General features: G+C 54.0%; 1 protein-coding gene across 2 annotated transcripts in view; it reads left to right on the plus strand.

Annotated features, from left to right (window-relative positions):
- The first annotated feature begins 396 nt into the window (after positions 1 to 396).
- Positions 397 to 23946, plus strand: part of BIN3 (bridging integrator 3) — a 42594-nt gene continuing 19044 nt past the window's right edge. Inside the window, exons 1-5 of one of the 2 annotated variants that reach the window (XM_074807883.1) lie at positions 397 to 470; positions 11660 to 11708; positions 18699 to 18739; positions 19359 to 19420; positions 23643 to 23779. In XM_074807883.1, coding sequence (XP_074663984.1) covers positions 463 to 470; positions 11660 to 11708; positions 18699 to 18739; positions 19359 to 19420; positions 23643 to 23779 — 297 coding nt within the window. In that variant the 5' untranslated portion in view covers positions 397 to 462. Of the gene's footprint in view, positions 471 to 11659; positions 11709 to 13577; positions 15613 to 18698; positions 18740 to 19358; positions 19421 to 23642; positions 23780 to 23946 lie in introns of those variants that run through there. The other variant, XM_074807882.1, reaches the window with a different exon arrangement.

Consider the following 23946-nt stretch of genomic DNA (forward strand, 5'->3'; position numbering starts at 1 on the left):
CCAAGCACCCCACGCCCTCGCCCACCCTTGGGTGCTCCCGGGCACCCCATGCTCATGCCCTCGCCCACCTTAGGCACCCCCGGGCATCCCCTCGCCCACCTTAGGGTGCTCCCAGGCATCCCCTCCCCTTACCCCCCCCCCAGGGATGCTCCCGGGCATCCCCTCCCCGCGCCCTCGCCCACCCCCGCTGCTCCCGGTTTTGGGGGGGTCGCGGTGGTTTTACTCCCAACACCCTTCCCCCTTATTTCCAGGGTTTGCACCGAAACCGGAGGATTTTAAGTGTTTTCTGCCCGGTTTCCCCTCCGGACCCCCCTGTCCTGCCCCGTGACGTCACGCCCCCCCCCGACGGCCCCCCCCGAGCGGCGCGCGGCGGGTTAACGCCCCCCCATTGGCGGCGCTGCCGGAAGGGGCGGGGCCAAGGCGGCGGCACTTCCGGGAGCGACGCGGGGCCGGCGGGGGACCATGAGCTGGTGAGTGCGGGACCCCCCGGGCCCGGCCCGGCCGCGCCGTGCTCCGCCCCGACCCGCCGCCGCGGGACCCCCCGGGCCCGGCCTGGGGCTCGCCGTCACCCCTGGCGCTCGGCCCAGCCCGCTACGGCGCTCGGGCTTCTCACCGCGGGCGCTGCCGGGGCCGGCGGCCTAGGGGGGGCCCGGTGCTGGGCCCGGAGCCGGCCGGGCGTGGCCCCGGTGGAGGCCCCGGTGCAGGCCCTGGAGCTGTCCCCGGTGCCGGTCGGGCTTGGCCCCGGTGCTGGCCCCGGTGCTGGCCCCGGTGCTGGCCGGGCTTGGCCCCGGTGCTGGTCGGGCTTGGCCCCGGTGCTGGCCCCGGTGCCGGCTGGGCTTGGCCCCGGTGGAGGCCCCGGTGCAGGCCCCAGTGCAGGCCTCGGTGCTGTTCGCGGCGCTGGCCGGGCTTGGCCCCGGTGCTGACCCTGGTCGAGGCCCTGGTGCCGGCTGGGCTTGGCCCCGGCGGAGGCCCCAGTGGAGCCTCGGGCTTGGCCCCGGTGGAGGCCCAGGTGCCGGTCGGGCTTGGCCCCGATGCTGGCCCCTGTGGGGGCCCCAGAGCCAACTGGGCCTGGCTCCGGTGTAGCTGCCCGGGAGCTGGGTCTGTAGGCACACGTAGGGTCTGTGGGTGTCTAATGGGTGTGAACCCCTCTCCCCTGCCCTTGGAGCAGCTCCCCGTCCCTCCCGAGGCTGTGGCAGGCCCAGCCTCCATCCTGGGAAAGGGGGAGCACAGCCCGAGCCCCCTGACCCCCCCCCGCCCTCCCACCTCCCTGCGGCTGGCTCGCTGCCGCCTGCCCGGATGCTGCTGAGGGGAGGTGGGGCGTCCCTAAAGGTCCCCAGCAGCTCCATGAGTCTGAAACGCTGTAAAACCGCTTTCAACTCCATTAAAGTAAAGCTTTTTTTCTTAAAAAAACCCAGAAAAAGAGTTCCCATGTGTGTTTGAAACAGACTTGTGAAGGGCCAAATTCGGATACCACGGAGCCTTTGGTGTGCTGCTTCTGCATGTCTCCCCACCGCTTATTTAAACTAATTATATTAGGAATTAATCTTGACTGCCGTGCGCTATTTCTCATCCCGGATGGTCACACAGAGCCGGCGCCGTTGTGGGAGGTGAAGGATGTGATGGTTTAAGCAGAAAAAGGTCTTCCCCTTGCCAGGGCAGGCGCATGGTGAAAACTGACGATTTTTCTTGAGTTGGGAGCGGGGGATGTTGCGCTCTGGAAACATACTTCAACAATATAATGATGTGCACATAGGTACCTATTAAAATGAGGCCTTTTGGGTAAAAATACACACTTATCCACCAGGTTAATTTTTGTTCTGCTTTACTCATCTCAGAGCAGCCATGGTTATAGACAGCGCTGGTTAACGAGGGTCTTGGAGCCGCCTCTTGCCCGTGCTGCCCTTGTGAGCTGTGCAGGCAGCGTGGCCGAGGGGCTGCTTTTGGAAAGCTCCGGCTGGTGGAAGAGACCTGGTCCGCTCTCCTGGTCCGGGAGGAGCCGTGGAGCTGAAAACGTAAGAGAGAAATATTCCCTGGAATAATTTGGGTGCGGAGCGGCAGCGCTTTGCGGTGTCCGTCCGGCCACGCTGTTCCCCGGGGACCTCGCCTGGGGACTGTAGTTTATGGCGTCTGGTGGCTTTCTCTGCAACACACGTGGCTTTTGCTGCGAGATGGGGTGTTTTTGCCTTTTGCTGGGGAGGAATAAAAGGTCATTGCCGGAAGGAGGGGGGCACTCGGCTGAAATCTGAGTCTCCTCTTTCTTCTCCAGCAGCGTCAGTCCTTCGGCGTGTGGCGGCTCCGCTTACGCGCGAACGCGAGGGGCTCGCGCCCCGCGGGCCTCGGTCGGCGTGTCGGGGACACAATCGCTCTCAGTTCGGCCTCGCCGGCCGCCCGGCCCTGCCGACCCTCCTGGCTGATCATTCACGCAGCCGCCCGCGCCGGATGAATCGCCCCTATTCATGGAGCGGCCACCGGAGTTCAGCGCCTGGCTGGCAGGGACGGGCTCGGCGTGACGTCCGCCCGGCCGCCGCGGCGAGGGGGTTACGCTCCCGCCGGCAGCGGTAACAAATGCCGGCGTGCGTGCCAGGGCGGCGGGGAGGGAACCGATTGTGCCGGGGTCGTGCCCTGCTCCTCAAATGTCAGAGGAAAACATGTGTGGCCCTGATGCCGCTGCTCTGCCGTCGCCGCCGAGGGAACGAGCTTTGTTCCAGCCCGGCGGGGCGGGAGGTTGCTTTGTGCAGTGTTTGCTTAGTTTACACGTGCGTCTCTCTCCAGCAACGGGCACCGTTAAACCTGGGGCAGCGTTGATTCAAACCCCTTTTTTTTGCAGGGATCGGCTGTCGCGGCCGACCAGGAGGATGGAGCTTCATCCTCAGCTCTGTCCCGCAGAGCAGGCTGGGGGAGCAGCGCATAACTCTGCCTCCAGTTTTGCTTCTGTACGCTCATTACCTTAATTAATTTTTTGCGAAGACCCTAGAGATTAAAGGGCAAAGAGGCTGTTTGCAAGCGGGATGGTAAAAGCCTTCTGAGTGGCGTGTGGTTAATCCTTTGCTTTCCCTCGCTCTTTGCGAGCGCTTGACGGGCCGGGGCTCTGCGACAGGACCGGGAACACGGCAACGCCCGTTGTACCAACACGGGAGAACTGTGCTCCAGAGAGCAGAGAGTAACCTGCTGGTGGCAGAGGCTGGATTAAACCCCCAAATTCCCGACTCCTGCACCTAGGCAACTAGGCAGTGCTGTCTTTCTAGGCTAAGCTTTATTTAGAGCAGGAGTAGGCTTGTTTTGGGAAACAGCCTTGCATGGCCAGATGAGATGTTTTCCAAATCTTGGCAGAGTTTGGTGGCTTCTTTTAGGCTTTTGCGCCAGGGATTGGGGTCTCTTGAACATCCCCCTCTTCCTCACCGCTCACCTGCGGCGCTGCGTTTTGGAGAAGAGAGGGGAAAATACCCCAGCAAATACCTCGCCCATCACTCCTTTTTAAAAAATAAAGAGAAATAGAGCGATGGCTTTTACTGTTTCATCACCCTCCATTGCCGCAAGCGTCTAATTTGTGACCGTCTCAAGGGTTTTTTTTAAGGTTCGTGGAACCGCGTAAAACCAAATGTTGTTGTAGCCGTAACCAGACTCCCAAATAACCTCCTCTTTTGGTTTCCCAGCTCCTGCAGGTGATTTTACAAACGAGAAGGGGGTTTTAGAAGCGTGACAGCTCGATATCGGAGTGCTGCCTCTCGGCACCGCTGCAACAGCTGGTATTTACTGGGAGAAAAAATATGTTAAGCAAATGTTGATAGTGAGGCAGTGCGAAGCACGTGTTTTCTTGTTGCACTGCAACGTATTATTGGTCTGCATGGGGGGTTGCGTTGCCGGACTGCTAAACCATATGCCTCTTGGCAGGGAGCTCTCGCTAAGTGGACTAAGGAGCTGGCATCGACTGAAAGTCGGGAGTGGAACTGTGTGGTTGCGCGATATTGAACTCCCCAGATCGTTACCGGATGCGAATGTGTTTTCTGAAATATTTGGGGACGGAGGTGAAGAAGAGGAGGATGGAGTTGGGCTGCCTGTCTGGGGAAGGACGGTTGGCGGGGCGGATTTATCCCTGCCGGGGGGAGTGCGGGAAGGCGGCAGGCATAGCTGGGTTGCAGCGTACGGGTGGGTTTGTTGGTTATTCATTTTGTTTTCCGTGTTTTGGAGCTGTGCTGTGGCCACGTCGGGCAGGTGCAATGCAAACACAAACCAAGACGCTGTTTTCTTCCCAGTGAATCAATATTGATATTTTTCGGAGCCCAAATCGCAGTCCTGGCGTGGTCAATGGCAACGCTCCCCCTTCTCTCCGCGTTTCAACGATACCAGCACGGGGTAAAATTAGATTGGATGAAGCAACTGGATACCAAAGCGGTGAGCGAGGTGCGCGCAGCTCCCAAACACCTCCCTCCGCGGCGCTGCCGCGTGCAGCACCCGTGCAAGGGGGTTTGCACATCCCCAGAGGTATTATCGCAGCGAAACCGAAACGCTGGCGTGCCCTCGGCGAGCCAGGCACCTCGACTCGCCGCCGCATCTCCCGGCGTGGAGCAACCGGCGAGAGCCACGCGCGCCCCGTCCTCCGCCGCGGTGGGAGATCGCGGCGCCCGGCGTGGTCCTCGGAGCGCAATTAGCACGTGGTTATTTCTTAATTATTATTTTTTCCGCCTTCTTTGTACAGGTAGCTAAAAAACAGTGTTATAGTTGAGCCACAACCGTGTTTCACAACCATGCTTAAAATGGATATTTTTGTAGCATAGTCAGGGCCTAAAACAGCCTTGCAAAATTCTGCTCGCCCACGCGCCTGGCGTGAGTAATTTTCTTTTGATGGGTGAGTAAAATATCATTATTTTTTTCATGCTCATCTTGGAATGGGTGGGAGAGTAGATTCTGACATTATTTTTGATTTGCTTAACACTGACACCGCGCTTGGCTCTGTGCAAGATGCAGAGCTACGAGCAGCCCCTGCTCCGAAGAGCTCGCCGTCTGCGGGCACACCTCTCCACTGCTGAAGTTGAGGAAGGTGCCTCCTTTCCCCGGGGCTGACCTAAACCAACATAAAATGGATGTTTACATCTTCTTTTTTTCCTTCTCCCCTGCTGCAGGGGCTCGCCCTGACATCTATTTGTGGCTTAATGCCTCCGAGTTCACAGGGACGGGGTTGAAATGCAGGGGGGAAGCGCACGCCCGCGGAGATGGACGCGTTGATTTCCGAGGGAGCGTGTCCCCACATCGCTCCTCTCCCTGCCTCTCGCCACCCCGTGACCTCCCCTCTCGTCTCCACCGAAGAGAAAACCCAAACCAGAATTTGGCGCAGAGTCTCCCTCGACATAAGCTGTTTGTGATCCGTTTGAATAATTTTTTCCTTTTTTTGCCTTCGCGCTGTGTTTGGAGCGGTTGCTATGAGTTCCTGCGAGGCGGGGGGAGCGGGGTGGGACGGTGCATGCAGTTTCCATGGACACGATGTAGTACAGCGAGGCATCCGGAGCGATGCTCGAGATTAATGTCTAACCCGTGTCTGCCTTCGTGCCTTTCTCACCTGGGCAGGGCTGGGATCCCCCGCTGTGTCGAGGGCTCGCTCCGGGGCAGCCTGCACAGCCACGGATTTGTGGCTTTTGACGGTTTTTAGGAAGCCCAAAGTCCTGAGACCTGTGGTCCAGGTGCCCAGGGTTGGTTTTCTTGGCGCGCGTGCCCTGCCAGCCTTCACCACGTTGCCTCTCCTCAGGTCCTGTGCAGCACTTTTTAGGGCTCAGGAAGACTAATGAGATAATTAGTCCTGTTTCAGCAGCTACTGATGGTTGTCGCAGCTGCCCTTGAACTTCCAGGGTTCTCTGGCTTTCCCGTATCACATCACGGAAAGCTCCTTTCCCAACACCGATGTCGTGCAGCGATGCTTCCCTGAGCGCAGAAGGCACGGCGTGGGGAGGAGAAGCACCCTCCGGCTGTGGAGATGTTCACCCAAATTTCCCCGATAACAGCAACGAGGAAGTGAAAGTTATAACCTCCACATTCGCATCCTTCCTCGGATGTTCCCGACCTTCCTGTTGATGTTTGTGGGAACGCTTTGATCTCTCCGGGATAGCAGCTAGTCCCGTGAATTACGGTCTCCTGGCTGCAGTTACCCCTCGAGCTGAGTCCTCTCCCAACGCAGGAGCTTGGCATGGCCCGGGCGAAGGGAAGGACTCTCCACCGAGCAGAGCAGGGCTTGGGGAAGGGCCCCTGCCTCTCACAAAGGGAGTTTCTGGGGTAATTTAGGGCCAGTTTTTGGTTTCACGGAGGACCAGGTATAAACGGATGGTTTTGTAGAAGCCCTCAGCACGCCATGTGCTAAAATCTTTGGGAAGACCAGCCTCGGTGGGTTGGGGTCACCCCTCGCAGCGCGGGAGGCTGGGTGTTGTCCTCCTGCCTGCAGGCAGAGAGAGGTTTCTTTCCGGTGAAAGAATCGAGATTTTTGGTGGAAATTCAAAGAGTGAAAAGCTCTGGCGGAAATCCAGGCTGCGCTGGCTTGCTGGCGCTTGGGGTTTCGATGAAAAAAAAAAAACCAAAAAAACAAAAAAAAAAAACCAAAAAAACCCTGAAACTTTCCACGGGAAGCGGGCACTTTTCAGAAAACATTAATTTAGTTGGCAGTCTGACGGCGGTGGCGTTACCGATAAAAACTGGTTGTTACCACCAGTTCCTACCACACCGGGACCTGCGGGTCCCTGGCCAGCGCCGCCCGTGTCCACCACCGCCTGTGGTAGAAATATTGATTGTGATGGTGCGCAGTCGCCTTTTCCTAAACGTCGGGGTAATTAACGTCCGTCCGTCCATCCTCCCTTCCCTCTCCAGCCCCTGGTTCGGCAGCAAACAGCTCAGCGTCCCCAGGGGCAGCGGCTTATCGGCTGTGGGTGAAACCACTTTGTGCTTATCCCTTGCTTCTCTGCGAGGGGGTCTTCTGGGGCCTGATTAGGGGTTGCAAAGTGATGTTCAGATGAAAGATGCTACGGGGGAAGGGGTTGAAACCACCGATGATTTATCCCCTGCGCACGCTCCGGACGCGGGCCGGGCTCCCCAGCCTCCCCGCCGCCTGCTCCGGGCCCGGGGTGGTGCTGAGGTTTGATGTCCTGCTTGGTCCAATGTAGCAAAAGGACCATCACTTCCCTAAATTAGCAGTGATTTAGTCTGATTCACGCTGGCAATTCCTGCGTGCCTTCGTTTCAGGGGACTGGCGGGGAGTGGGAGGGGGAGCTCCATGTTTTAAACTCCAGCTCCCCGCAGACCTCATTGAGCTGTATTCCCCCCCTGCCTGCGAGGTTTGTTTGCAACTCTCCTGTGCATCCAGAGGAGAATTAGCTGCTTTGGTGTGTGGCCCTGGGTTTGCACATGGAAAAGCCAAGTAAATATATGACATTGCTGGGGAAACTTCAGAGAAAATTAGCCACAGCTTCTCCCACCTTCCCCTCCCTGGGGTTCCTGAGCATCCCCGAGTAGAAGCTTGCAGGATTTTCTCCACCCACACTTTTTTTCCTACTTTAAGCTCTTCCCACCCCCTCCCTGCAGTGCTTCGCCCTCCTCCCTCCCAGCTGAACCCCACTGCTTTCCCAAACTCCCAGCGACCTCCCCGCGGGGGGTGCGGGTGGCGGGTCGGGGCCAGGGGCCGGGGTGCTCCCCCAGCCCCGCGCCGTGGGGGGGGAACCGGGGTGGGAACGCTCCGGCTGTGACTCAGCGTGCTCGCGCTCTTCAGGAACAGGATTTCAAGGGATTTCACACCCCAAACACAACCCCAGCTTTCTCTCGCTCAGCAGAAATGAGAGAGCAAAAAAAATGCACCGATTCCGGTTTTCCTCCGGTGTGTACGGACCCGTGCTCGGCTTTTAAGGTAACGGTGATAACCGTGCTGCGCCGGTGATCCGTGGCAGTCAAAGATACCGACCCAGCTCTCCCCAACTTGTTTGCTTTATGCCCGTCGTACATTTTCTAAACAAAACAAACCACCCGGCGGCTCTTAATTTTTAAGCAAATGGTTGTAACGTTGCTGTGTCAGGCGCACGTTGTCCCCCCTGTTTTGCGGGCTGGGACGTCGGCTCACGGAGGGGCAAAATTTCTCGGTGCCAGCGGCAGCTCGGCGTCGTGTTTCGAGGTGGGGGCTGTATCCGTTTGTTTTAAAAGCTCGGGTAAGATCCATACCTCTCATCTTTTCTTCCTTACTGCTTTTGTTCCTGCTTATACATATTTTATTATATTAAAAGACAAAGATTCAGAAACCAGGAAGATTATCTCAAATTGTAAAACAGCAACCAAAAAAAAAAAAAAATAATTGGTGAATAGACATTACTTGCACGGGGTTATTTTTTAGAGGTTTTACCGAGACAGACATAATTAGCCAACTGGCATCACAATGCTAATAGAGATATTTACTGCTTCAAACTGTATTTACAGTGTTGTGAAGTGCTCTAGTGACTTTCTTTTGTTCTGGAAGAAAGTGGCTGGGATTTTTTTTTCCTTCCCCTCTGCAGCGGAGGTGGGGGACAGGATGGGACCCCCTGTGCTCCCCGCTGCCTCCCCCTAGGCTGCTGCCTGCGCTGCCAGCTCGGCGGCCCCCGACCGAGGCCGATCCACGCCTTTGCCCTGCCAGTTCTCCACATCCTTCTTTTATTACCAAAATTGCCTTGATTTAACCCAGCCTGCCGACGGACAGCGACGGTTGGGTTTGCTTCTCTAAATAACCCCCTTCGGCAGGGTTGGCCCGACAAGGGAGAGGGGAAGGTTGCGTTCAGGTAACGCTTTAATCACCTTTTTAATTGTGCTTTCCCGCTAGGAACCAGCCTAGCCCTGGCCTGAACCCTGTGCTTGCCCCCGCGCTGCTGGAGATGGCCCAGCAGCCACCATGGCTCATCGTGCAAGCTCGTTTTTCTGGGGGTAACTCACTGCCCTGGGTAAAGCCCACATCTTTTTCTCCTCCTTCCACCGAGATAGGTCGATGCCATCACTTCCAAAAACATCGAGTGACGGCACCTGGCTGCGGATGGGACAGCCTGTGCCTGCAAGAGTAAGGGAGGTGCCTCATTTTAGTTTATATTTGACCCATGTAGGAAAACACAAAGAAAAAATCCTTATTTTTTTCTCTTTCTTCCTGTAAGGCACCACACACCCAGTTATTGACAGGGTAATTATACACCAGACGAGTGTTTGTTTATAAAAGAAGCGTGATTCACGGCTGCCAGGCCTGCCACAGGAGCTGGAAAGGGTTAACAACCTAAAATTATATCGGTCCAAGCAGAGAACCATAAACAGGAAGTTCTCCAGAAAAATTTAAATTTAAACCTGGTGACTCAGGTTGGCTTGTGCTCCCTGAGCCGCTCAGGAGGTACATACGGGTTGCAGCCCCGGTTTATTACCGGTGGCTAATTACACCGTTGGTTCGAAAACAGCGGTGAAGATGGGCAGAAGCGAGGCCGGGAGGGATCAGGTTGTTGGATAATCTTGGTTTTGCTTCGTCCGCGTGGATGGCGTGTTGCTTCATCGCAAATACTTTCTCCCATCGCGTGGCGTTGCTCATAGCTGGGTTTTACGGCACGTTACGCTAATAAAAATGTTTTCTGGGGTTCCAGTTGTCCGATGGAGCAGAGTTATAGCAGCGCTGGTGCAGGGGAACTTGTAAGTAAAGCTGATGAGAAGCAAATGGAGAACCAGCCACGCGTTTGCTGCCCGGCGGGGAGAAGAGCCAGCTCGGAGGCAGGGTGACCAGCGGCCAAGCCAGAGGCCTAAAATGCACGTTATTAGCTTAAACTTTGGGTAGCAGTGTGAGAATTTGGATTGGTCCAAGAGGGGACTCGGGCATCTTCCCAAGAGGCGCCTGGTGTGGATTTGGGGTGGGATGCTGATGCCACTGAGCTGTAGGCACGCCCTAGGTGAGGCGTCTCTGGGAAAAGATACTTGTATTTCATGATCAGACCAATTTTTTCTTTTTAGTTCATAGAATCACAGATGGGTTTGGGTTGGAAGGGTCCTTACAAACCATCTAGTTCCCACTCCCCTGCCACGGGCAGGGCCACCTTCCACTAGCCCAGGTTGCCCAAAGCCCCGTCCAGCCTGGCCTTGAACCCTTCCAGGGAGGGGGCAGCCACAGCTTCTCTGGGCAACCTGTGCCAGGGCCTCACCACCCTCACAGGGAAGAATTTCTTCCTTAGATCTGATCTAAATCTCCCCTCTTTCAGTTTAAACCCGTTACCCCTCGTCCTATCCCTACCCCTCTGACCAAGAGTCCCTCCCCCGTTCCTGTAGCCCCTTTAAGTCCTGGGAGGCCACTCTAAGGTCTCCCCGGAGCCTTCTCTTCTCCAGCTGAACCCCCCCAACTCTCTCAGCCTGTCCTCACAGTGGGGGCTGCTCCAGCCCCCCGAGCATCTTTGTGGCCTCCTCCAGACTGGCTCCAGGGCTGCTCTCAACTCACTCCTCGCCCAGCCTGGATTTGTGCTTGGGACTGCCCCAACCCATGGGCAGGACCTTGCCCTTGGCCTTGTTGAACTCCATGAGGTTGGTACGTCCCACCTCTCCAGCCTGTCCAGGTCCCTCTGATGGATCCTTCCCTCCATCGTGTCCCCGCCCCACACAGCTCGGTGTTGTCAGTGAACCTGCTGAGGGTGTCTCGATCCCACTGTCCATGTCCCCAACAAAGATGTTACACAGCGCCAGTCCCAACCCCTGAGGACGCCACTCGTCTCCGCTCGGACATCGAGCCGCTGACCACAACTCCTTGAGTGTGACCACCCAGCCAGTTCCTTACCCACCGAGTGGCCCATCCGCCAGATCCACCTCTCTCCAGTTTAGGGACAAGGATGTCGTGTGGGACGGTGTCAGGTGCTTTGCACAAGCCCAGGCAGATGCAGATGTACTTAAAGCAGTACAATGCAGAAAATGGGAGATTTTGGGTGAGATGCTTTACCTCTTTAACTTAATTACATAGATTGAAAACAGCAGTTGAATTCCTGGATTTTTATTATACTGATAGGTGAAAGAAATCCAATTATTTTCAGGATGGCTGCATGGCTGTAACCATCTGACCCAGCCACCCTCACATATGTTGTGTAATTTATTTTGAGTACTCTTCACCTTTGAGCTAGCTCACGTGGGGAAAATCATTCAGGTAACCCAGATTTTACTAGCAACCATATTAAAGATTTTAAGAATGAAGGCTGTTCTGCTGGCAGGTGAGCTGCTCCTACAGCTGTTGTATCAGAGAAATCCTTTGAAGCAGCTCACAGCTCCAGACACTCGGGTTGTTACTTTTTTTAATATCCTCTCTCTAAATATTTACAGGTTGGGGTTTTTTTTATTTTATTTTTTTTTTCCCTCCCCTTCAGATTTGTTTTTAAACATAGCACGTTCTTCAGCCGGAACGCCTGGAGCAGCCATTGCATTTCTTTGCCTTACCAGGACGGCGGGAGGGTGGGGAAAGGGGCGTTCTGCAGCTGGAGATGGAGGTGCTGCCCTCGGGGGAGACACCGGCTCTCGGAGGGGGAACACGCTTCACGGAAAGGGGTGCTGCTGCCCCGGGACAAGCCGGGCTCACCCCAAAACCCATCACCGAGGACGAAACCCGCGGGGCTGGGCTGTTTGAGACCAGCATCGCTCGCTTACACGTTCCCTCTTCTCTCTTTTCCAGGATACCGTTCAAGATCGGGCAGCCCAAGAAACAGATTGTACCCAAGACAGTGAGTAAACCAGTTCCCCCTTTTTAGATCCAGCCTTTGATCATGTGGCTGATGAGTCAAGCCGGCACTTTGACTCGTCCCATTTTGTGAGCGTGTGCGTGTGCGCGCGCGTGGGAGGGAGATGTGAGCGAGCAGAACCTGTTGCCGCGTGTGACCAGCGCTCGGTTCCTCGTGCGAGGAGTGAGGGGGAGCCCCAACCAGGGAGAGTATTTTGGTTTGGGATCTGTTTCTTTTTTTTTTTTTCTTTTTTTTTTTTTTTGGGGGGGGGGGGGGTGAGGGGAAGAGCTCTTTTGGTCTGGCACAGTTTTCCTCGGAGATGGCTGAACGGGCTTCCTTCCTTCCTTCCTTCTTTCAGCAATGGCTTGTTTGTTCATCCTTTCTGAGCAGATGGAGGAGGAGGAGTGGTTCAGATCGCTGAATATAACTGTTTCCAAAGAAAGGCTTATAAGCTGAGATGCTTAGTGCTCGGGCGTGAATTAATTTGTGCTGCACAGCATTTGCTTTAAAAGCAAATTAAAAAAGCATTTTGTATTCTCGTGTATTTGAGACTCCTATCCCAAGTGCTGTTGCTTGCAGCTGGCTGTGGTATTTTCCCTTCTTAAGCAGATGGTCTTTGCCTTTGTCCCGTGCAAAAAAAGCTGTGGGACCTCACAGTAGCTGTCCCTGAAAACTAACCTCCATACCTGCTCTAAAATAAGTGCCCTGACAGCGAGCGCGGTGGAGACCTTGTCTTTATAACGGCATTGGTGACCTAATCCCCTGAACAGACTAACATCTCTGATCCTTCCTCTCTGGGACACTCATCATGGCTAATTCCTCAGGATGCGTGGGCACTTGTGTTTATGGGGCAGTTTCTCCTTGGGACATGACATTTTCCCCTGGAGGCAGAGGGCTAATTCTGCCACTCCCTTTATGGCTTGATTGTCATGTTTTATTTTAAAGGATTTGGTAGTTGTCTCCTGCCATAGAGCAGCAATTTTCTGTAACGGCTCCAAACTGTCAGTACAAAATTTAAGCCAGGCAGGCGATGAAGACAAGGACTGATAAAATCCCTCACTGGTTTTTGCGTCTCTTCAGCTGCCCTTTTTCCAGGGGCTGGCGACCCGCCGGCGGAAGGTGCTGCTGTCAGCGCTCCCCCAGGAAAGGCAGTCCCCCAGCCTCAGCTCTTCACACCCATTCCCCTCGCTTTCAGGAGACCCCACGTTGCCTTGCTCCACGAGATTTTGCCCCTCATCCTCTTCCCCGGTGTTTCCAACACGGGTGTCCTTCCAGGCTGATGCAAGAACCAACTGCTGGGCAGCTCTGGGTGTCTTGGCCGGCTTTCTTGGACGTCTCCATCCCACCCGTTCTCACATCCAAGTTGACTATATTTTTTCCCTTGTCAGCGCTTGCTGACTTCCCTCTGCTCCTGCTGCGTTTACTGTTGTGAGAGGTTTGTCTGAGAGACCTTTTCTCCCCTGTGCCGTGCTCCGTTGCTGCTGAAATCAGCCGTCCCCGAGCTGCGGCAGGAGCTTGGGCTCCATGCAGATGAACGGTTGCACCTTCGAGAGCTTGCCTTCCCCCGAGCTGCTGGTATGTGCTGTTCTGAGGCAGTTGGCAGGCATTGCTTATATATATATATATGTGTGTGTGTGTGTGTGTGTGTATTAAATAGAACAGCTCAGAATATCCGTCAGGCAGAGGTTCATTCAGCAGCGCGAGTGTTTCCAGGCCTTTTCCCTTTCCTTCCTGCCTTCCTTCCCCCTCTTCCTCAGCTCCCCCAAGAAGAACAACAAGTTTTTGTGTCAGCGACTCCGGTAGCTCGGGGTCGGATGCCGATTTTTAAATGGCTTCCACTCGCCGTGTGTTGACGATGATGATACTTTCCAGGCAGCAGATACGTGGAAAGCAGAAAACAGGAAGCCCAAAGCCTTGCAACCTCACAGTAAGTGTAAAGTGCAGCTCTTCAAAGAAGAACAAACGGCAGGAAACCGCCGATCTCCCCTGGGAGCGAAGCGTTCAGCGTCGTGGTGTGGAAGTGACGGGGCCGCTTTGTAGCTTTAGCGAGCTCGAGGCCCCCAACTTTACCTCCCAGTTGCAGGCTGAGACGCTCCATCTGTGCGGGCTTTTGGGAACAGCGGTAGCAGCCGAGGTCTGTGATATTCCAGATGTTGGGCTCTGGAGCCCGCTGCAGGAAGTGGGAAGGTGTGGCATCTCCAGGGCTGCATCCCAAGCCGATCAGAAGGGAAGTGGTTGCGGGTAGAGGATCTCCCACTCACAGAGATTGGACCGCAAAAGAGGAGGGGAGGGAGGGGAAAAAAAAAAAAAAAAAGCATTTGTTAGGATCTAACTTATTTGGCTCTCCATGAGGCATGTAACTGGAGTGCAGAAGAGGGGAGAATCGCTTTGTTGAGAGAGGCCTGGCTCGCCAATGAGCCTTTTTTCTTGATGAAACGATGCTGGGGCTGGTGTCAAACCTAGGCAGGCAGTAGTACTGAAAAGCAATTTGCCTAGGCTGCAGAGGGAATTAGTCATGGCTTCCTATGCCCACTCGCTTCTGATCCTTTGAAGAAGGGCATGGTGTCAGCCACAGTTTAGCTCTTCAGGTAGAAGGAAACCCCCATAGAAAATAGCGGCTGGTGAACTGAAGTGATCTCCCACCCCCCAGACATGCCTCTGCTTTGTTTCCACCTTAACCTGGGCAAATCCAATTCCAGACAGCATAATCTCTCCCCTCCTCTCCCCTGAAAAGAGCATCTGTCACCGGGCTGGCCGGGAGGCCGGGAGCCGGGTGGGAGGATCTAATGCGCAGAGAGGACCTGCTGTCAGCGGAGCCGCAGAGGACACGGGAACACAGCCCAATTAAACTAATGCCCAGTGATAGGAGTTAAACCTGTTAGAATTATATCTCTCGGCAGAATGTTTGTTGCTCAAATCCGATGCAGCCACGAAGCCTCTTACGGCAGAGATGTTCTTCCCTCCCCCAGGACAGCTTCGGTCCGAGCAGAGGTTACGCTGGAACCAGAGCTTGTCTTGCGAGCTCTCTTGTGGCTCCAGCTTGCTGAAGTTCATCTGCGTCACCCCGAGGTTGGACCCTGCTCTTCACCGGGGCTGGGGTTATCCGAGCCGGCAGGTAGCTGGGAAGAAGAGCAGGCCGTGCGTCCCCGCGGGGCGCGGAGCCGGCTCGGAAGCCAGGGGAGCCAGCCAGCTCTTGGGATGGGGCAGCCCAGCGCACAACCCCTTCACGTCACCCGGGTTTTACCCCCTCTTCCCTCCCTCCCTCCCTCGGCAGCGCTCTGTCCTGGGCTGACTCAGATGGCTCGCCTTCCTCCTCCTCGCTGGCTAACCTTGGGTGAGTCAGCTTGGCAGGGAGCGGGGACCTGAGCTGTGGGCCCACACGCCTGCCAAGCCTCCCTTCCTTGACTCATCCCAGCAGCCCTGCCTTCCCCAGGGATGTCGGACGGAGGAGCTCCATGAGCAGGAGGATTCCGCTGCAGCTGCCGCCCGTCAGCGCCTTTCCATCGGGCTCCACCAGCGAGCTGGAAATCCCAAAATAATGGAGTAAATGTCGCAGAAATGGTGGTGTGAAATCAAGTGACGCCAGTTAAATAATTTTACTCATTTTCACTCTCTTCCTTCAATCTTCAGCAGGATGGAACTGGTCTCTGCAGCTCGGAGGTGCTTCCTTTTCCCTTTTAGCAGGCCACCTAAGCAGTCTTTCTTAAAAGCATTCTTGCTAGATGGGGATTTGCAGAGCTGGCTGGGTGGCGAAGCCCGTGAAGTCCCAGATACACCCACCCGCCCTTTGCAGCGTTCCTTTGGCTCAGGACTCCGCTGGGGGACGCAGAGCAAATACTCACCCGCGTTACTTGCCTTGAATCTCCTCTTGCTTGATGGGATGGCAAAAGCTCAGCCGAAGTTCCAGGTTAGAGCAGACTTTCTGGCCTAATTATAAGGGTTTCTTTTTTTTTTTTGGAGAGGAGGGAGGAGGAAGCATATGCTTTCCTCTTTTTCCCAAGACCCACGAAGAGGCTGAGACCACTGGAACATGTAGAAATCAGCCAGTCCTCCTCCTCCAGGAAAAGAAATTAACCTCAGGGGAATAAGAAGGTTCATCACAGCCCCTTATTTCCATCTCTTTGTAGTATTGGCTTTGGTCTTGCTTCGTTGCCTTGTAACCATGGTGTCGATTATGATATTGCCCTTAGAGCAGGAGGGATGTTATCACAGGTGGAAGGCCCAGTGTTTGCAAACAAAAATAACTGGGTGAAAAAGAAGAACGTCGTTTTATTTCAATGCTTTTAAGAACTCGTCGTTCTTTATGTAGATTTAAATAAAAACCCAGAGACGAGCAATCTTGCATTAACTAGCCCATATGCCTAGAAGAAAAAGCATTCAATACAGAAACACGTTTTGATTTTGAGTTTTCAGAAAGAGGCTGCGGAGAAGTGGGATTATTTTAATATTTCGGAAACTTCCCTTCAGGATATTGTAATTTTCTTGCCTGTACTTCTTGTTCTCTTTACTCTTAACGTGATAATCCTGTCCACAGCCTTTTGCTGTGAGAGTTGGGTATGTGTAGCCATTGATGATAGCTACTGGGAGCGGGAATTACTGTGTGCTCTGCAAAATCTACTTGGCTCGCTCTCAGCTTGTCCTCCTTGCGCTCCTCCGATCCGCCGGTCGCTGCCGCCTGTAAATCTGCACGGTGGGAGCACGTGAGAGCAGGTTTTCTCTCTCTAGTGCACGGGGGGCCCTGCTCCCCGCCCATCTGTGGTGTGCCTGGGCTCCTGCGACGCACCCGAGAGCAGCGATGACGGGGAGGGCTACATCAGCCTCCAGCCTGCGACGACTGGTAGCCAGTTGCTACTGTGGGCGTGAAAAATAAGAGCAATCCTTGGGCAGCTGTCTCTGCATAGATGGCACTGGAGACGTGAGTCAGGCCGGGCAGCTGAAGTGCCGCCTTGTAGATTCACCTCGATCGGATGTAGAAAGCGCACAGGCAAACGGAGTTGGGTGTTTCGGGGAAGTTTGGAAACCCTGGAAGATTTGGGGGGTTCACATCCCCCGGAGAGTCGCAGGGTGAGGAAGTTTTGCCTTCCTTCATATCCATCAGGCAACGATGCCTTCTGCTCATCTCCGCTCGTTGCAGTGGGGGACTCTAACAGCAAAAGGGAAGGGGCAGATACCACGAATCTTTGCAGGTAGTTTCATTTCGTGGCCAAACCCTCCGGTTCTTGGCTGAGCAGACCCGAGGAAGAGCCTCCCGGAGGTGGAGAGGGCTGGAGCTCCATGCCAGGGGAAGGATACCACCAGCCTTCAAAGGACATATTTTTAAGTCGTGCCCGACCCTCTCTGGTTTGCAACCAAAACAATTCACACATAAGGCATATAAATAGAGTGCAATACTCCCTGGTTATTTTAGCAGCCGGAACAGCCATAGAAATCGAGGGTGATTTTTACTATGTGCTGGTTACCTGACCTCCAGGCACCAGCTGCTGCGGATTTCTGCAGAACTGTGAACCAGGCAGAAGTCGTGTGAGCTGCCCCCACACTGCTCCATGCCTGTTCTCCAGCGACCATTTTTAGCAGCACGAAAGAGAGTTGGAGCTCGGTGGAGGTTTTTCATCGGCGGAGAGAGCCAGCACGCATCCCCCGGATGGTGGGAGCTGATGGTGTGGACAGCTGTCCCCGCTGGGGACGGGGCTGGAACTCGGCACGCTCGCTGCGCCGGGCACCGCCTGCCTTCAGCTCGGGCTGGTCGCCTCGCTGCGGAGTTCAAGTGCAGCTCAAAGTGCAGACCAAAAAGATATTTAGAGAAGGAGGTTTCGGGAAAACCAGAGTTACTGGGCTCCATCTTAAAATACCGATCTTTTAATAGCAATTTTGATTGAACAGCAACTGTCCCTATTAAGCGTTCTGGTTTCACATAATGCTGTTACATCAAGCCTGGGTTTGAAATCCCGAGGACAGCATGAAGATTTGGAACAAACCTTTGGATCCTTCTAGTCCTGGCTGCTTGCAACACTTCGCATTTCCTTAATAGCATGGTAGCTTGACAACACAAATGAACCCAGTTTTGATCCCATGACAACAAAAACGCATGTATTTACTGTTGGCTGGTCAATTGAAATCCATTTGCTTATTTGGTCGACGAGGTGTGGAATGAATGTTTAAGTGTGTGTTAAAAACAGTCAGCATGGAAGGAAAGTTCCTTAAAATATCCTGTATCACTGGAGATTTGCTGCCAGATAGCAAGTAGGAGGAAGCAGTCATTGATGTAGCATCGGGAGAAGGCTGTTCTTGAGCTCTGCGCTCTTCGCCAGCACAGGTTTCTCCTCCCTTTGGTGCCGCAGTCCGCTCGGACCGCTGCTCCAGCGGCAGGATTTCGTTGGAAGGAGCTAGTGCAGGAATAAAGGGCCTATCGAGGGGGCAAATAATGCAGAAATTGGAGGGTTCAGCAACGGCTTGAGGGGTTTGGGGCAGAAAAACCATCCTGTTGAGGATGGGGCGGGAGGGAGCGGCTGGGTGGGGGTCTGGCAGCCAGCCCCGGGCAGAGCCACCGCGGGGGTCCTTGGCAGCGAGCTGCTGGAGGAGAAGCGGCTCCTCTCAGCTTCTGGGACGATCGTGCCTCTGGAAGAGAAAGCGGGTTCGTCCCCCGCCGGCGCCGAGCTGAGCTGTGGGCGCCTGTGTCAGTGCGTGCTCAGTTGCGATCTCTCTGCTTTTAAGGCATTCCCATTTACTCTGTCAGCTTCCAGTTCATGTGCTGGAGCACATCCTTGGAACGAGCTGACGCAGTTGGTGGCAGTGTCTTTTGCTCTGAGAGAGTCTGGAGGAAGAAGAGCCAAGACTTCATTAACTTTTGAAGCGTAACTCCCCTGGTAGCTGCAGCTTACCCTCCCCTGGGTTCACGCAGGCGTTTGCTGAGGACAGGTTTCACTGCGCAGGTAGTTGCCACTCCAGGCTCTGCTGCAGTACCTCTGAGCTGATTTCCATCTCCTCTTTCCACAGGTGGAGAGAGACTTTGAAAGGGAATATGGAAAGCTTCAGCAGTAAGTATCAACCACACTGGTAAAACAGGAACAGCAGCATACTTTTCTGTTGTGCCCTCTTCTTGCATCTTCCCAGGAAATTTTGGCCAGTTACGCTCTTCGCAGCAAATCACTCACTGCCCTGTAATTTCTAATTCTTCAGAGTTTCTCTGGTGGCTGGGTGTTCAGAGGTGTCCTAAGAAGTATTTGCAGTGGGGTTGAGGTTTGCAGATTATGGCAGCTCTAAAGTAAAGAGTGTAAAAGTGCCAGAAAACTCTGGGGTCACCGAACAGCTCAGCACCTCTGACGACAAATATTGGTTTTACCATAACTGACTGTGTCACATAAGCTCACACTTATCATCTGGAAGCATTTGGCTTTGCCATTTGTGGTAAGCGTGAGGACTTAAGAAAATATGTGACTTTGAATAAGAGATCACCAACTTGAAAAGGTTGAAAACCATCTGAAAACAACCAGAAAAGGTTGAGCAGCACTGAACTTCATAGAGCCTTGCCTGGATATTTTTAACTCACAACAGAAGCCAGCATATTCAGCCCGTAAATGATTTGTTGCACGTATGATACACTTCGGTTTGTTTCTTTCCAAGATTCAGACTTTGCCTTGTTCTCCCATCTTTCAGATTGGAAGATCAGACCAAAAAACTTCAGAAGGATATGAAGAAAAGCACAGATGCAGACTTGGGTATGTGACTGTAGGATACATAGACTGTGAACTTGGCCACAAAGAGATGAAGTGACTTTCTCAAGATCACATGAGTAATCTGTGACAAGTCTGGAAAACAAATCTAGATCTCAGTCCCACTCAGTTTGCTTAGTTACAAGGCCATCTGCATGAGGGCTGCCGAGCAGTTTCTCAACCAAGGGAACAGAAAGTATGTTATGGGCTTAGTCCCTATCTCTTGAGCTGCAGCTTGCTGTGTGGCCTTGGACAAGTCACTTTCTTTTCTTTGCCTCAGTTTCTGCAACTGAAAAATAGGCGTAATTATTCCAGTTCTCACGTTAGCCAGGCAGGAGCAGTCTCCAGCTGAGCCTATTGTGTCGAGCAGCGCGCACTCACCTACTTCAGTCGAGGGCACCTGAAGCCAAAGGAAGGTGGGATGAGGCTGCGGGGGGGTCCGCAGAGCACCACGCAGGCATCGCTCTACGTGCCTCACGTACGACCTGCTGACCCAGCAGCTCTCATTCAGGAAAAACCCCGCTCGTTCCCTCGGTGGCTGCTCGCTTTGGCTTGACCTCGTGGCAGTGGGCGATGTAGGAAGCAATAAACAAGTCATCTCTGCCTGTTCCGCCGCAGCTGCCTGCTGCTGCCCGCGCGGGGTGACATCTGCCTCGCAGGTGTCCTGTCCCGAGGCACGGCAGCCCCTGCCCGCTCCCTTCGCAGCTTCTCTCGCAGGGAACCGGCGCGACCGCGGCGCGTGGCGCGGGCTGGAAACCGGGGTGGGATTGAGAGGAGATGGAAGCGAGCTGGCGGAGGGGAGCGGGGGATTCTGGATGCTGGGTATCGAACCGAGCAGGGCAGCCTGCAGAAACACGCAGCAAAGAGCTGTTTTAAACACAGATGGCTTTCCTCAGCGTGTGCTTTGGAGTCGTCCCGATTTGTACCGGGCCCCCACGGCTCTGGAGCCAAGGCAGATGCACCAGCACAAACAGGTGTGGGCTGGACGGGTCCAACACTCCGTTCACGGAGGGGCAGGGGAGTGGGAAACAGCCCCGCCGGGCGCTCTGCCAGCGGGAGGGGCTGGCAACTTCGGGGCTTCCCATGCTACAGGCTCTCACCTGTGTGCGTGTGTGTGTGTCTGCGTGCTCGGATGTCGCCAGACGGAAACGCGGGTGCCGGCTCTTGCCCGCGCTCTCCCACCCTTCCCAGCACAGCGCTGGCACGGCGGGGAGCGGTGGGAAAGGCACCAGTAACCGGTGCTGCCAGGACGCCTTTCCAGGGTGAAAACTGCCCTTTCTGGGGACTCTGGTCATTGTGAGGGATTCTTGGTAAGTTTTTCCTTGTTAAGGATTCCCCTCCCCTCCCTTGCAGTGGGCGTTGTTTATATGGAGCATTTCAAGTCCCAGAGGAGCTGTGGGAGGACTTTCTTTTTCCGTTCTGCTACATGGCAGAGTCACAAATGAGCCTTGGCCAGATCCAGTAAGATCTGATTTCTCATTTAAAGGCATGAAATCATGAGTGGAAGGGAAGATTTTGAATGTGGTCTGGTGAGGGATGGGTGAAGGAAAAGGAGGTAGATCTGAGCAAGCACCGAGGACTGCTTTCCTCACCTGGCAGTGCCCGTTCCCCAGAGGAGATGGCTGTGCTTGCTCAGCCAACATCCAGCCCCCGTACCCGACGAGGATGACAACGTATCAGCGCTGTTGTGTCCTCCTGAGTGTCTTATTTCTTCCACTGTACCTCTGCGCCGAGGGGGTTGATTATTCACTGCCTGCAAACACTCCCTAGCAAACTGGACCTGGTGGCTCGAGTCTCCACCTTCTGCCAAAAAAGACTCAGCTCAGAACAAGACCGATTCCTCTGTCTGCACGAAAATGTTCCTGCGAGGCTCGGCCGCTGCCCTGCCAGCTGCAGCAGCATGGCTGGGAACAGGGAATGGGTTGTTAGCAGCACTCCCTGTACTGTGGCTAAAGATCACTAACCCCCTTCCCCACCCTCTTTCCAAACCAAATATGATCTTAAGGAGCAGGAGGATGTTCTTTAATTGGAGGCCAGAGCTCTCCTTTTGAAATGAGATGCAGGTAGCCCGCTGGATCAGCGTGGCTCAGTGTTGCTCCCCGGAGCGTGCCTGGCTGTTCTCCACTACTTTTAACATGATTCAAACAAGCAGTGGCTCTCTAAAATCACTTCTTTTACTTGGAGTCGTGTCCTGCACGCTTTATGAGCCAAGTGCAGTACAGACCCCCTCGGAGCCCACCCAAGGGACAGGCGCTGTGATGTGATGCTCTCCTCCTCCTCCTCTCCTCTCTCCTCTCTCCTCTCTCCTCTCTCCTCTCCTCTCTCCTCTCCTCTCCTCTCCTCTCCTCTCCTCTCCTCTCCTCTCCTCTCCTCTCCTCTCCTCTCCTCTCCTCTCCTCTCCTCTCCTCTCCTCTCCTCTCCTCTCCTCTCCTCTCCTCTCCTCTCCTCTCCTCTCCTCTCCTCTCCTCTCCTCTCCTCTCCTCTCCTCTCCTCTCCTCTCCTCTCCTCTCCTCTCCTCTCCTCCCCTCTCCTCCCCTCTCCTCCCCTCTCCCCAGAGGTGGGACCAGGGGAAGCCCTCCCCAGTCCTGGCTCCCTGCACACCAGGCTCTGCAGAGCTGCCTTGGGAACCACAGAACCCACCGTGGCCGCTTTTTCAGAGCCGTACAGGTGAGGTCAGCAACACAGGGCAAGCATCTGGCCCGAAGTCTCACTGAACATGCCTGAAAAACCCCAACTTCTGGCCTCTCGGCGTGACCCCACTGCTCGCAGCACCTCCCCTCGCTGCAGTACGCTTTCAGTCCTCTCCTTATGAAGGGAAACTAATTTTTCTTCCTGCTGAAGGAGTTCTGCCATTCTTAACTCCGTCCCATTTTGGCACAAATCCTTCCTCAGATGTGGTCACACATATGGATTATATCCCATCTGTTTAAAGGTTTAAATGCCTAAACCCTTAATGTTTGGATAATAGACGGATACGGTAGCTTTGTTATTCCGTAGTTAGCATCTCGTTCTGCATTGAGCTTCCCAGCTATTTAGCTTCTGAGCTCTCCGTATAATTGTGTGTAACCTTTAAATCAGAATGTTTAACCCCTTGATTTATGATCTTAAGCCCCATTATTCAGATGACTTTAACTTTTAATATCTGAGTGAGTACAGTAGGAGTCTTTCCAGAGCTCATCTGTAGCACGGCTCAAGCATCTGGCTTTCTGATCTTAAACTGGAATAACTTCCAGCAGCAGTGCTGACGAAAAAGAACATTTTTTTTTTAGTACCCGTGACTTTTTTTTTTCCTTCTTTACTCCCATTTATATTGATGCTTGCCTTTTTATTCATCTTTTTTTTTCCATTCTGTACCTTAGCTATTTTCTTGCTCTTTTGTAATGGTCCTGTCATAGGGATTTAATTTTCCCTTTGAAGACTGAGCGTTTGGATAGGAAGAGAGACGTGTCTGATGGAACACAAGCAAAAGTGCTCAGCGAGACAGGAACTGAGGCCCGTAGAGTGTGACCTGGTGTTTCTGGATTTCTTGGTGGCAGTCTCAGGGTCTCCAGAGACTTCAGCCTTTGCGTTTTCCCCTGGCTTGTGGGGTTGGTCTCCACGGGCAGAGAATTTAGGCTCAGTGAGGGAAAGTGCTTAGCCAGCTTGTGTCTGTGTTGTGCCTATTTTGAGAGTAAAAGAGAAACCTCGTCTTCCAGTCCTGTCAGTCTGGTCCTTTTCCACCAGCACAAAATCACTAAATCCACTTCAAATATATATTTTTGTAAAGCCATTTGAAAGACTTAATGGACTGTGATTTTTCTCATTGTGGAAGAGCTGTAGTGAGACTGAGAGTGACACTTAATAGTCTGTCGAGAAAAGACGTATAAAAAAACCCATCTACATTTTTTTAAGAGAACGGTGCTTTTGTTAGTCTGGTATTATTTCTGGCAACATCACCAGCCGTACATCGGAGTGGTTCAGACTTAACTTATATAAACAGTTTTCTGGGTGTTTACGTGAATGAATTGGTGGCTCTTCCTTTCTTTTCTCTCAGCCACCAGTGAATATCTTCCTGGAAAGTTGTGCTAGATCCCCCCTCGGTGGCTGAACTCCCTGATTTTTGCCCCTGGTCCCCCTTGGCAGCTGCAGGTGCCAGCGCTGGCAGCGAGGGGTTGTGTGACTGTGCCACCAGGCAGCCGCTGAGACGTGACCCTCTCTGCTTTCCTTTGCACGCTCCTGTTGCCCGCAGCCATGTCCAAGTCTGCTGTCAAAATCTCTTCGGACCTGCTGTCGAACCCGCTGTGTGAACAGGAGCCCGGCTTTCTGGAGATGGTCACGGCCTTCGACACAGCGATGAAGAGGATGGACTCTTTCAACCAGGAGAAGGTGAATATGGATAAGGGAGACCAGGCTGTGCTGGGGTGCTGTTAGTATCTCGCCCTGCCAGACAGATCCTCCTTCCCTTTTTGTCTTCATCTCCAAAATACTTCCCACATGAGTTTCTCTACAATCTTACTCTTCTTCTGACTCTGGTTGTACTGGGGGTTGCAGCT

This window comes from Strix aluco, chromosome 28, assembly GCF_031877795.1.
Source record: "Strix aluco isolate bStrAlu1 chromosome 28, bStrAlu1.hap1, whole genome shotgun sequence".
Taxonomy (NCBI): domain Eukaryota; kingdom Metazoa; phylum Chordata; class Aves; order Strigiformes; family Strigidae; genus Strix; species Strix aluco.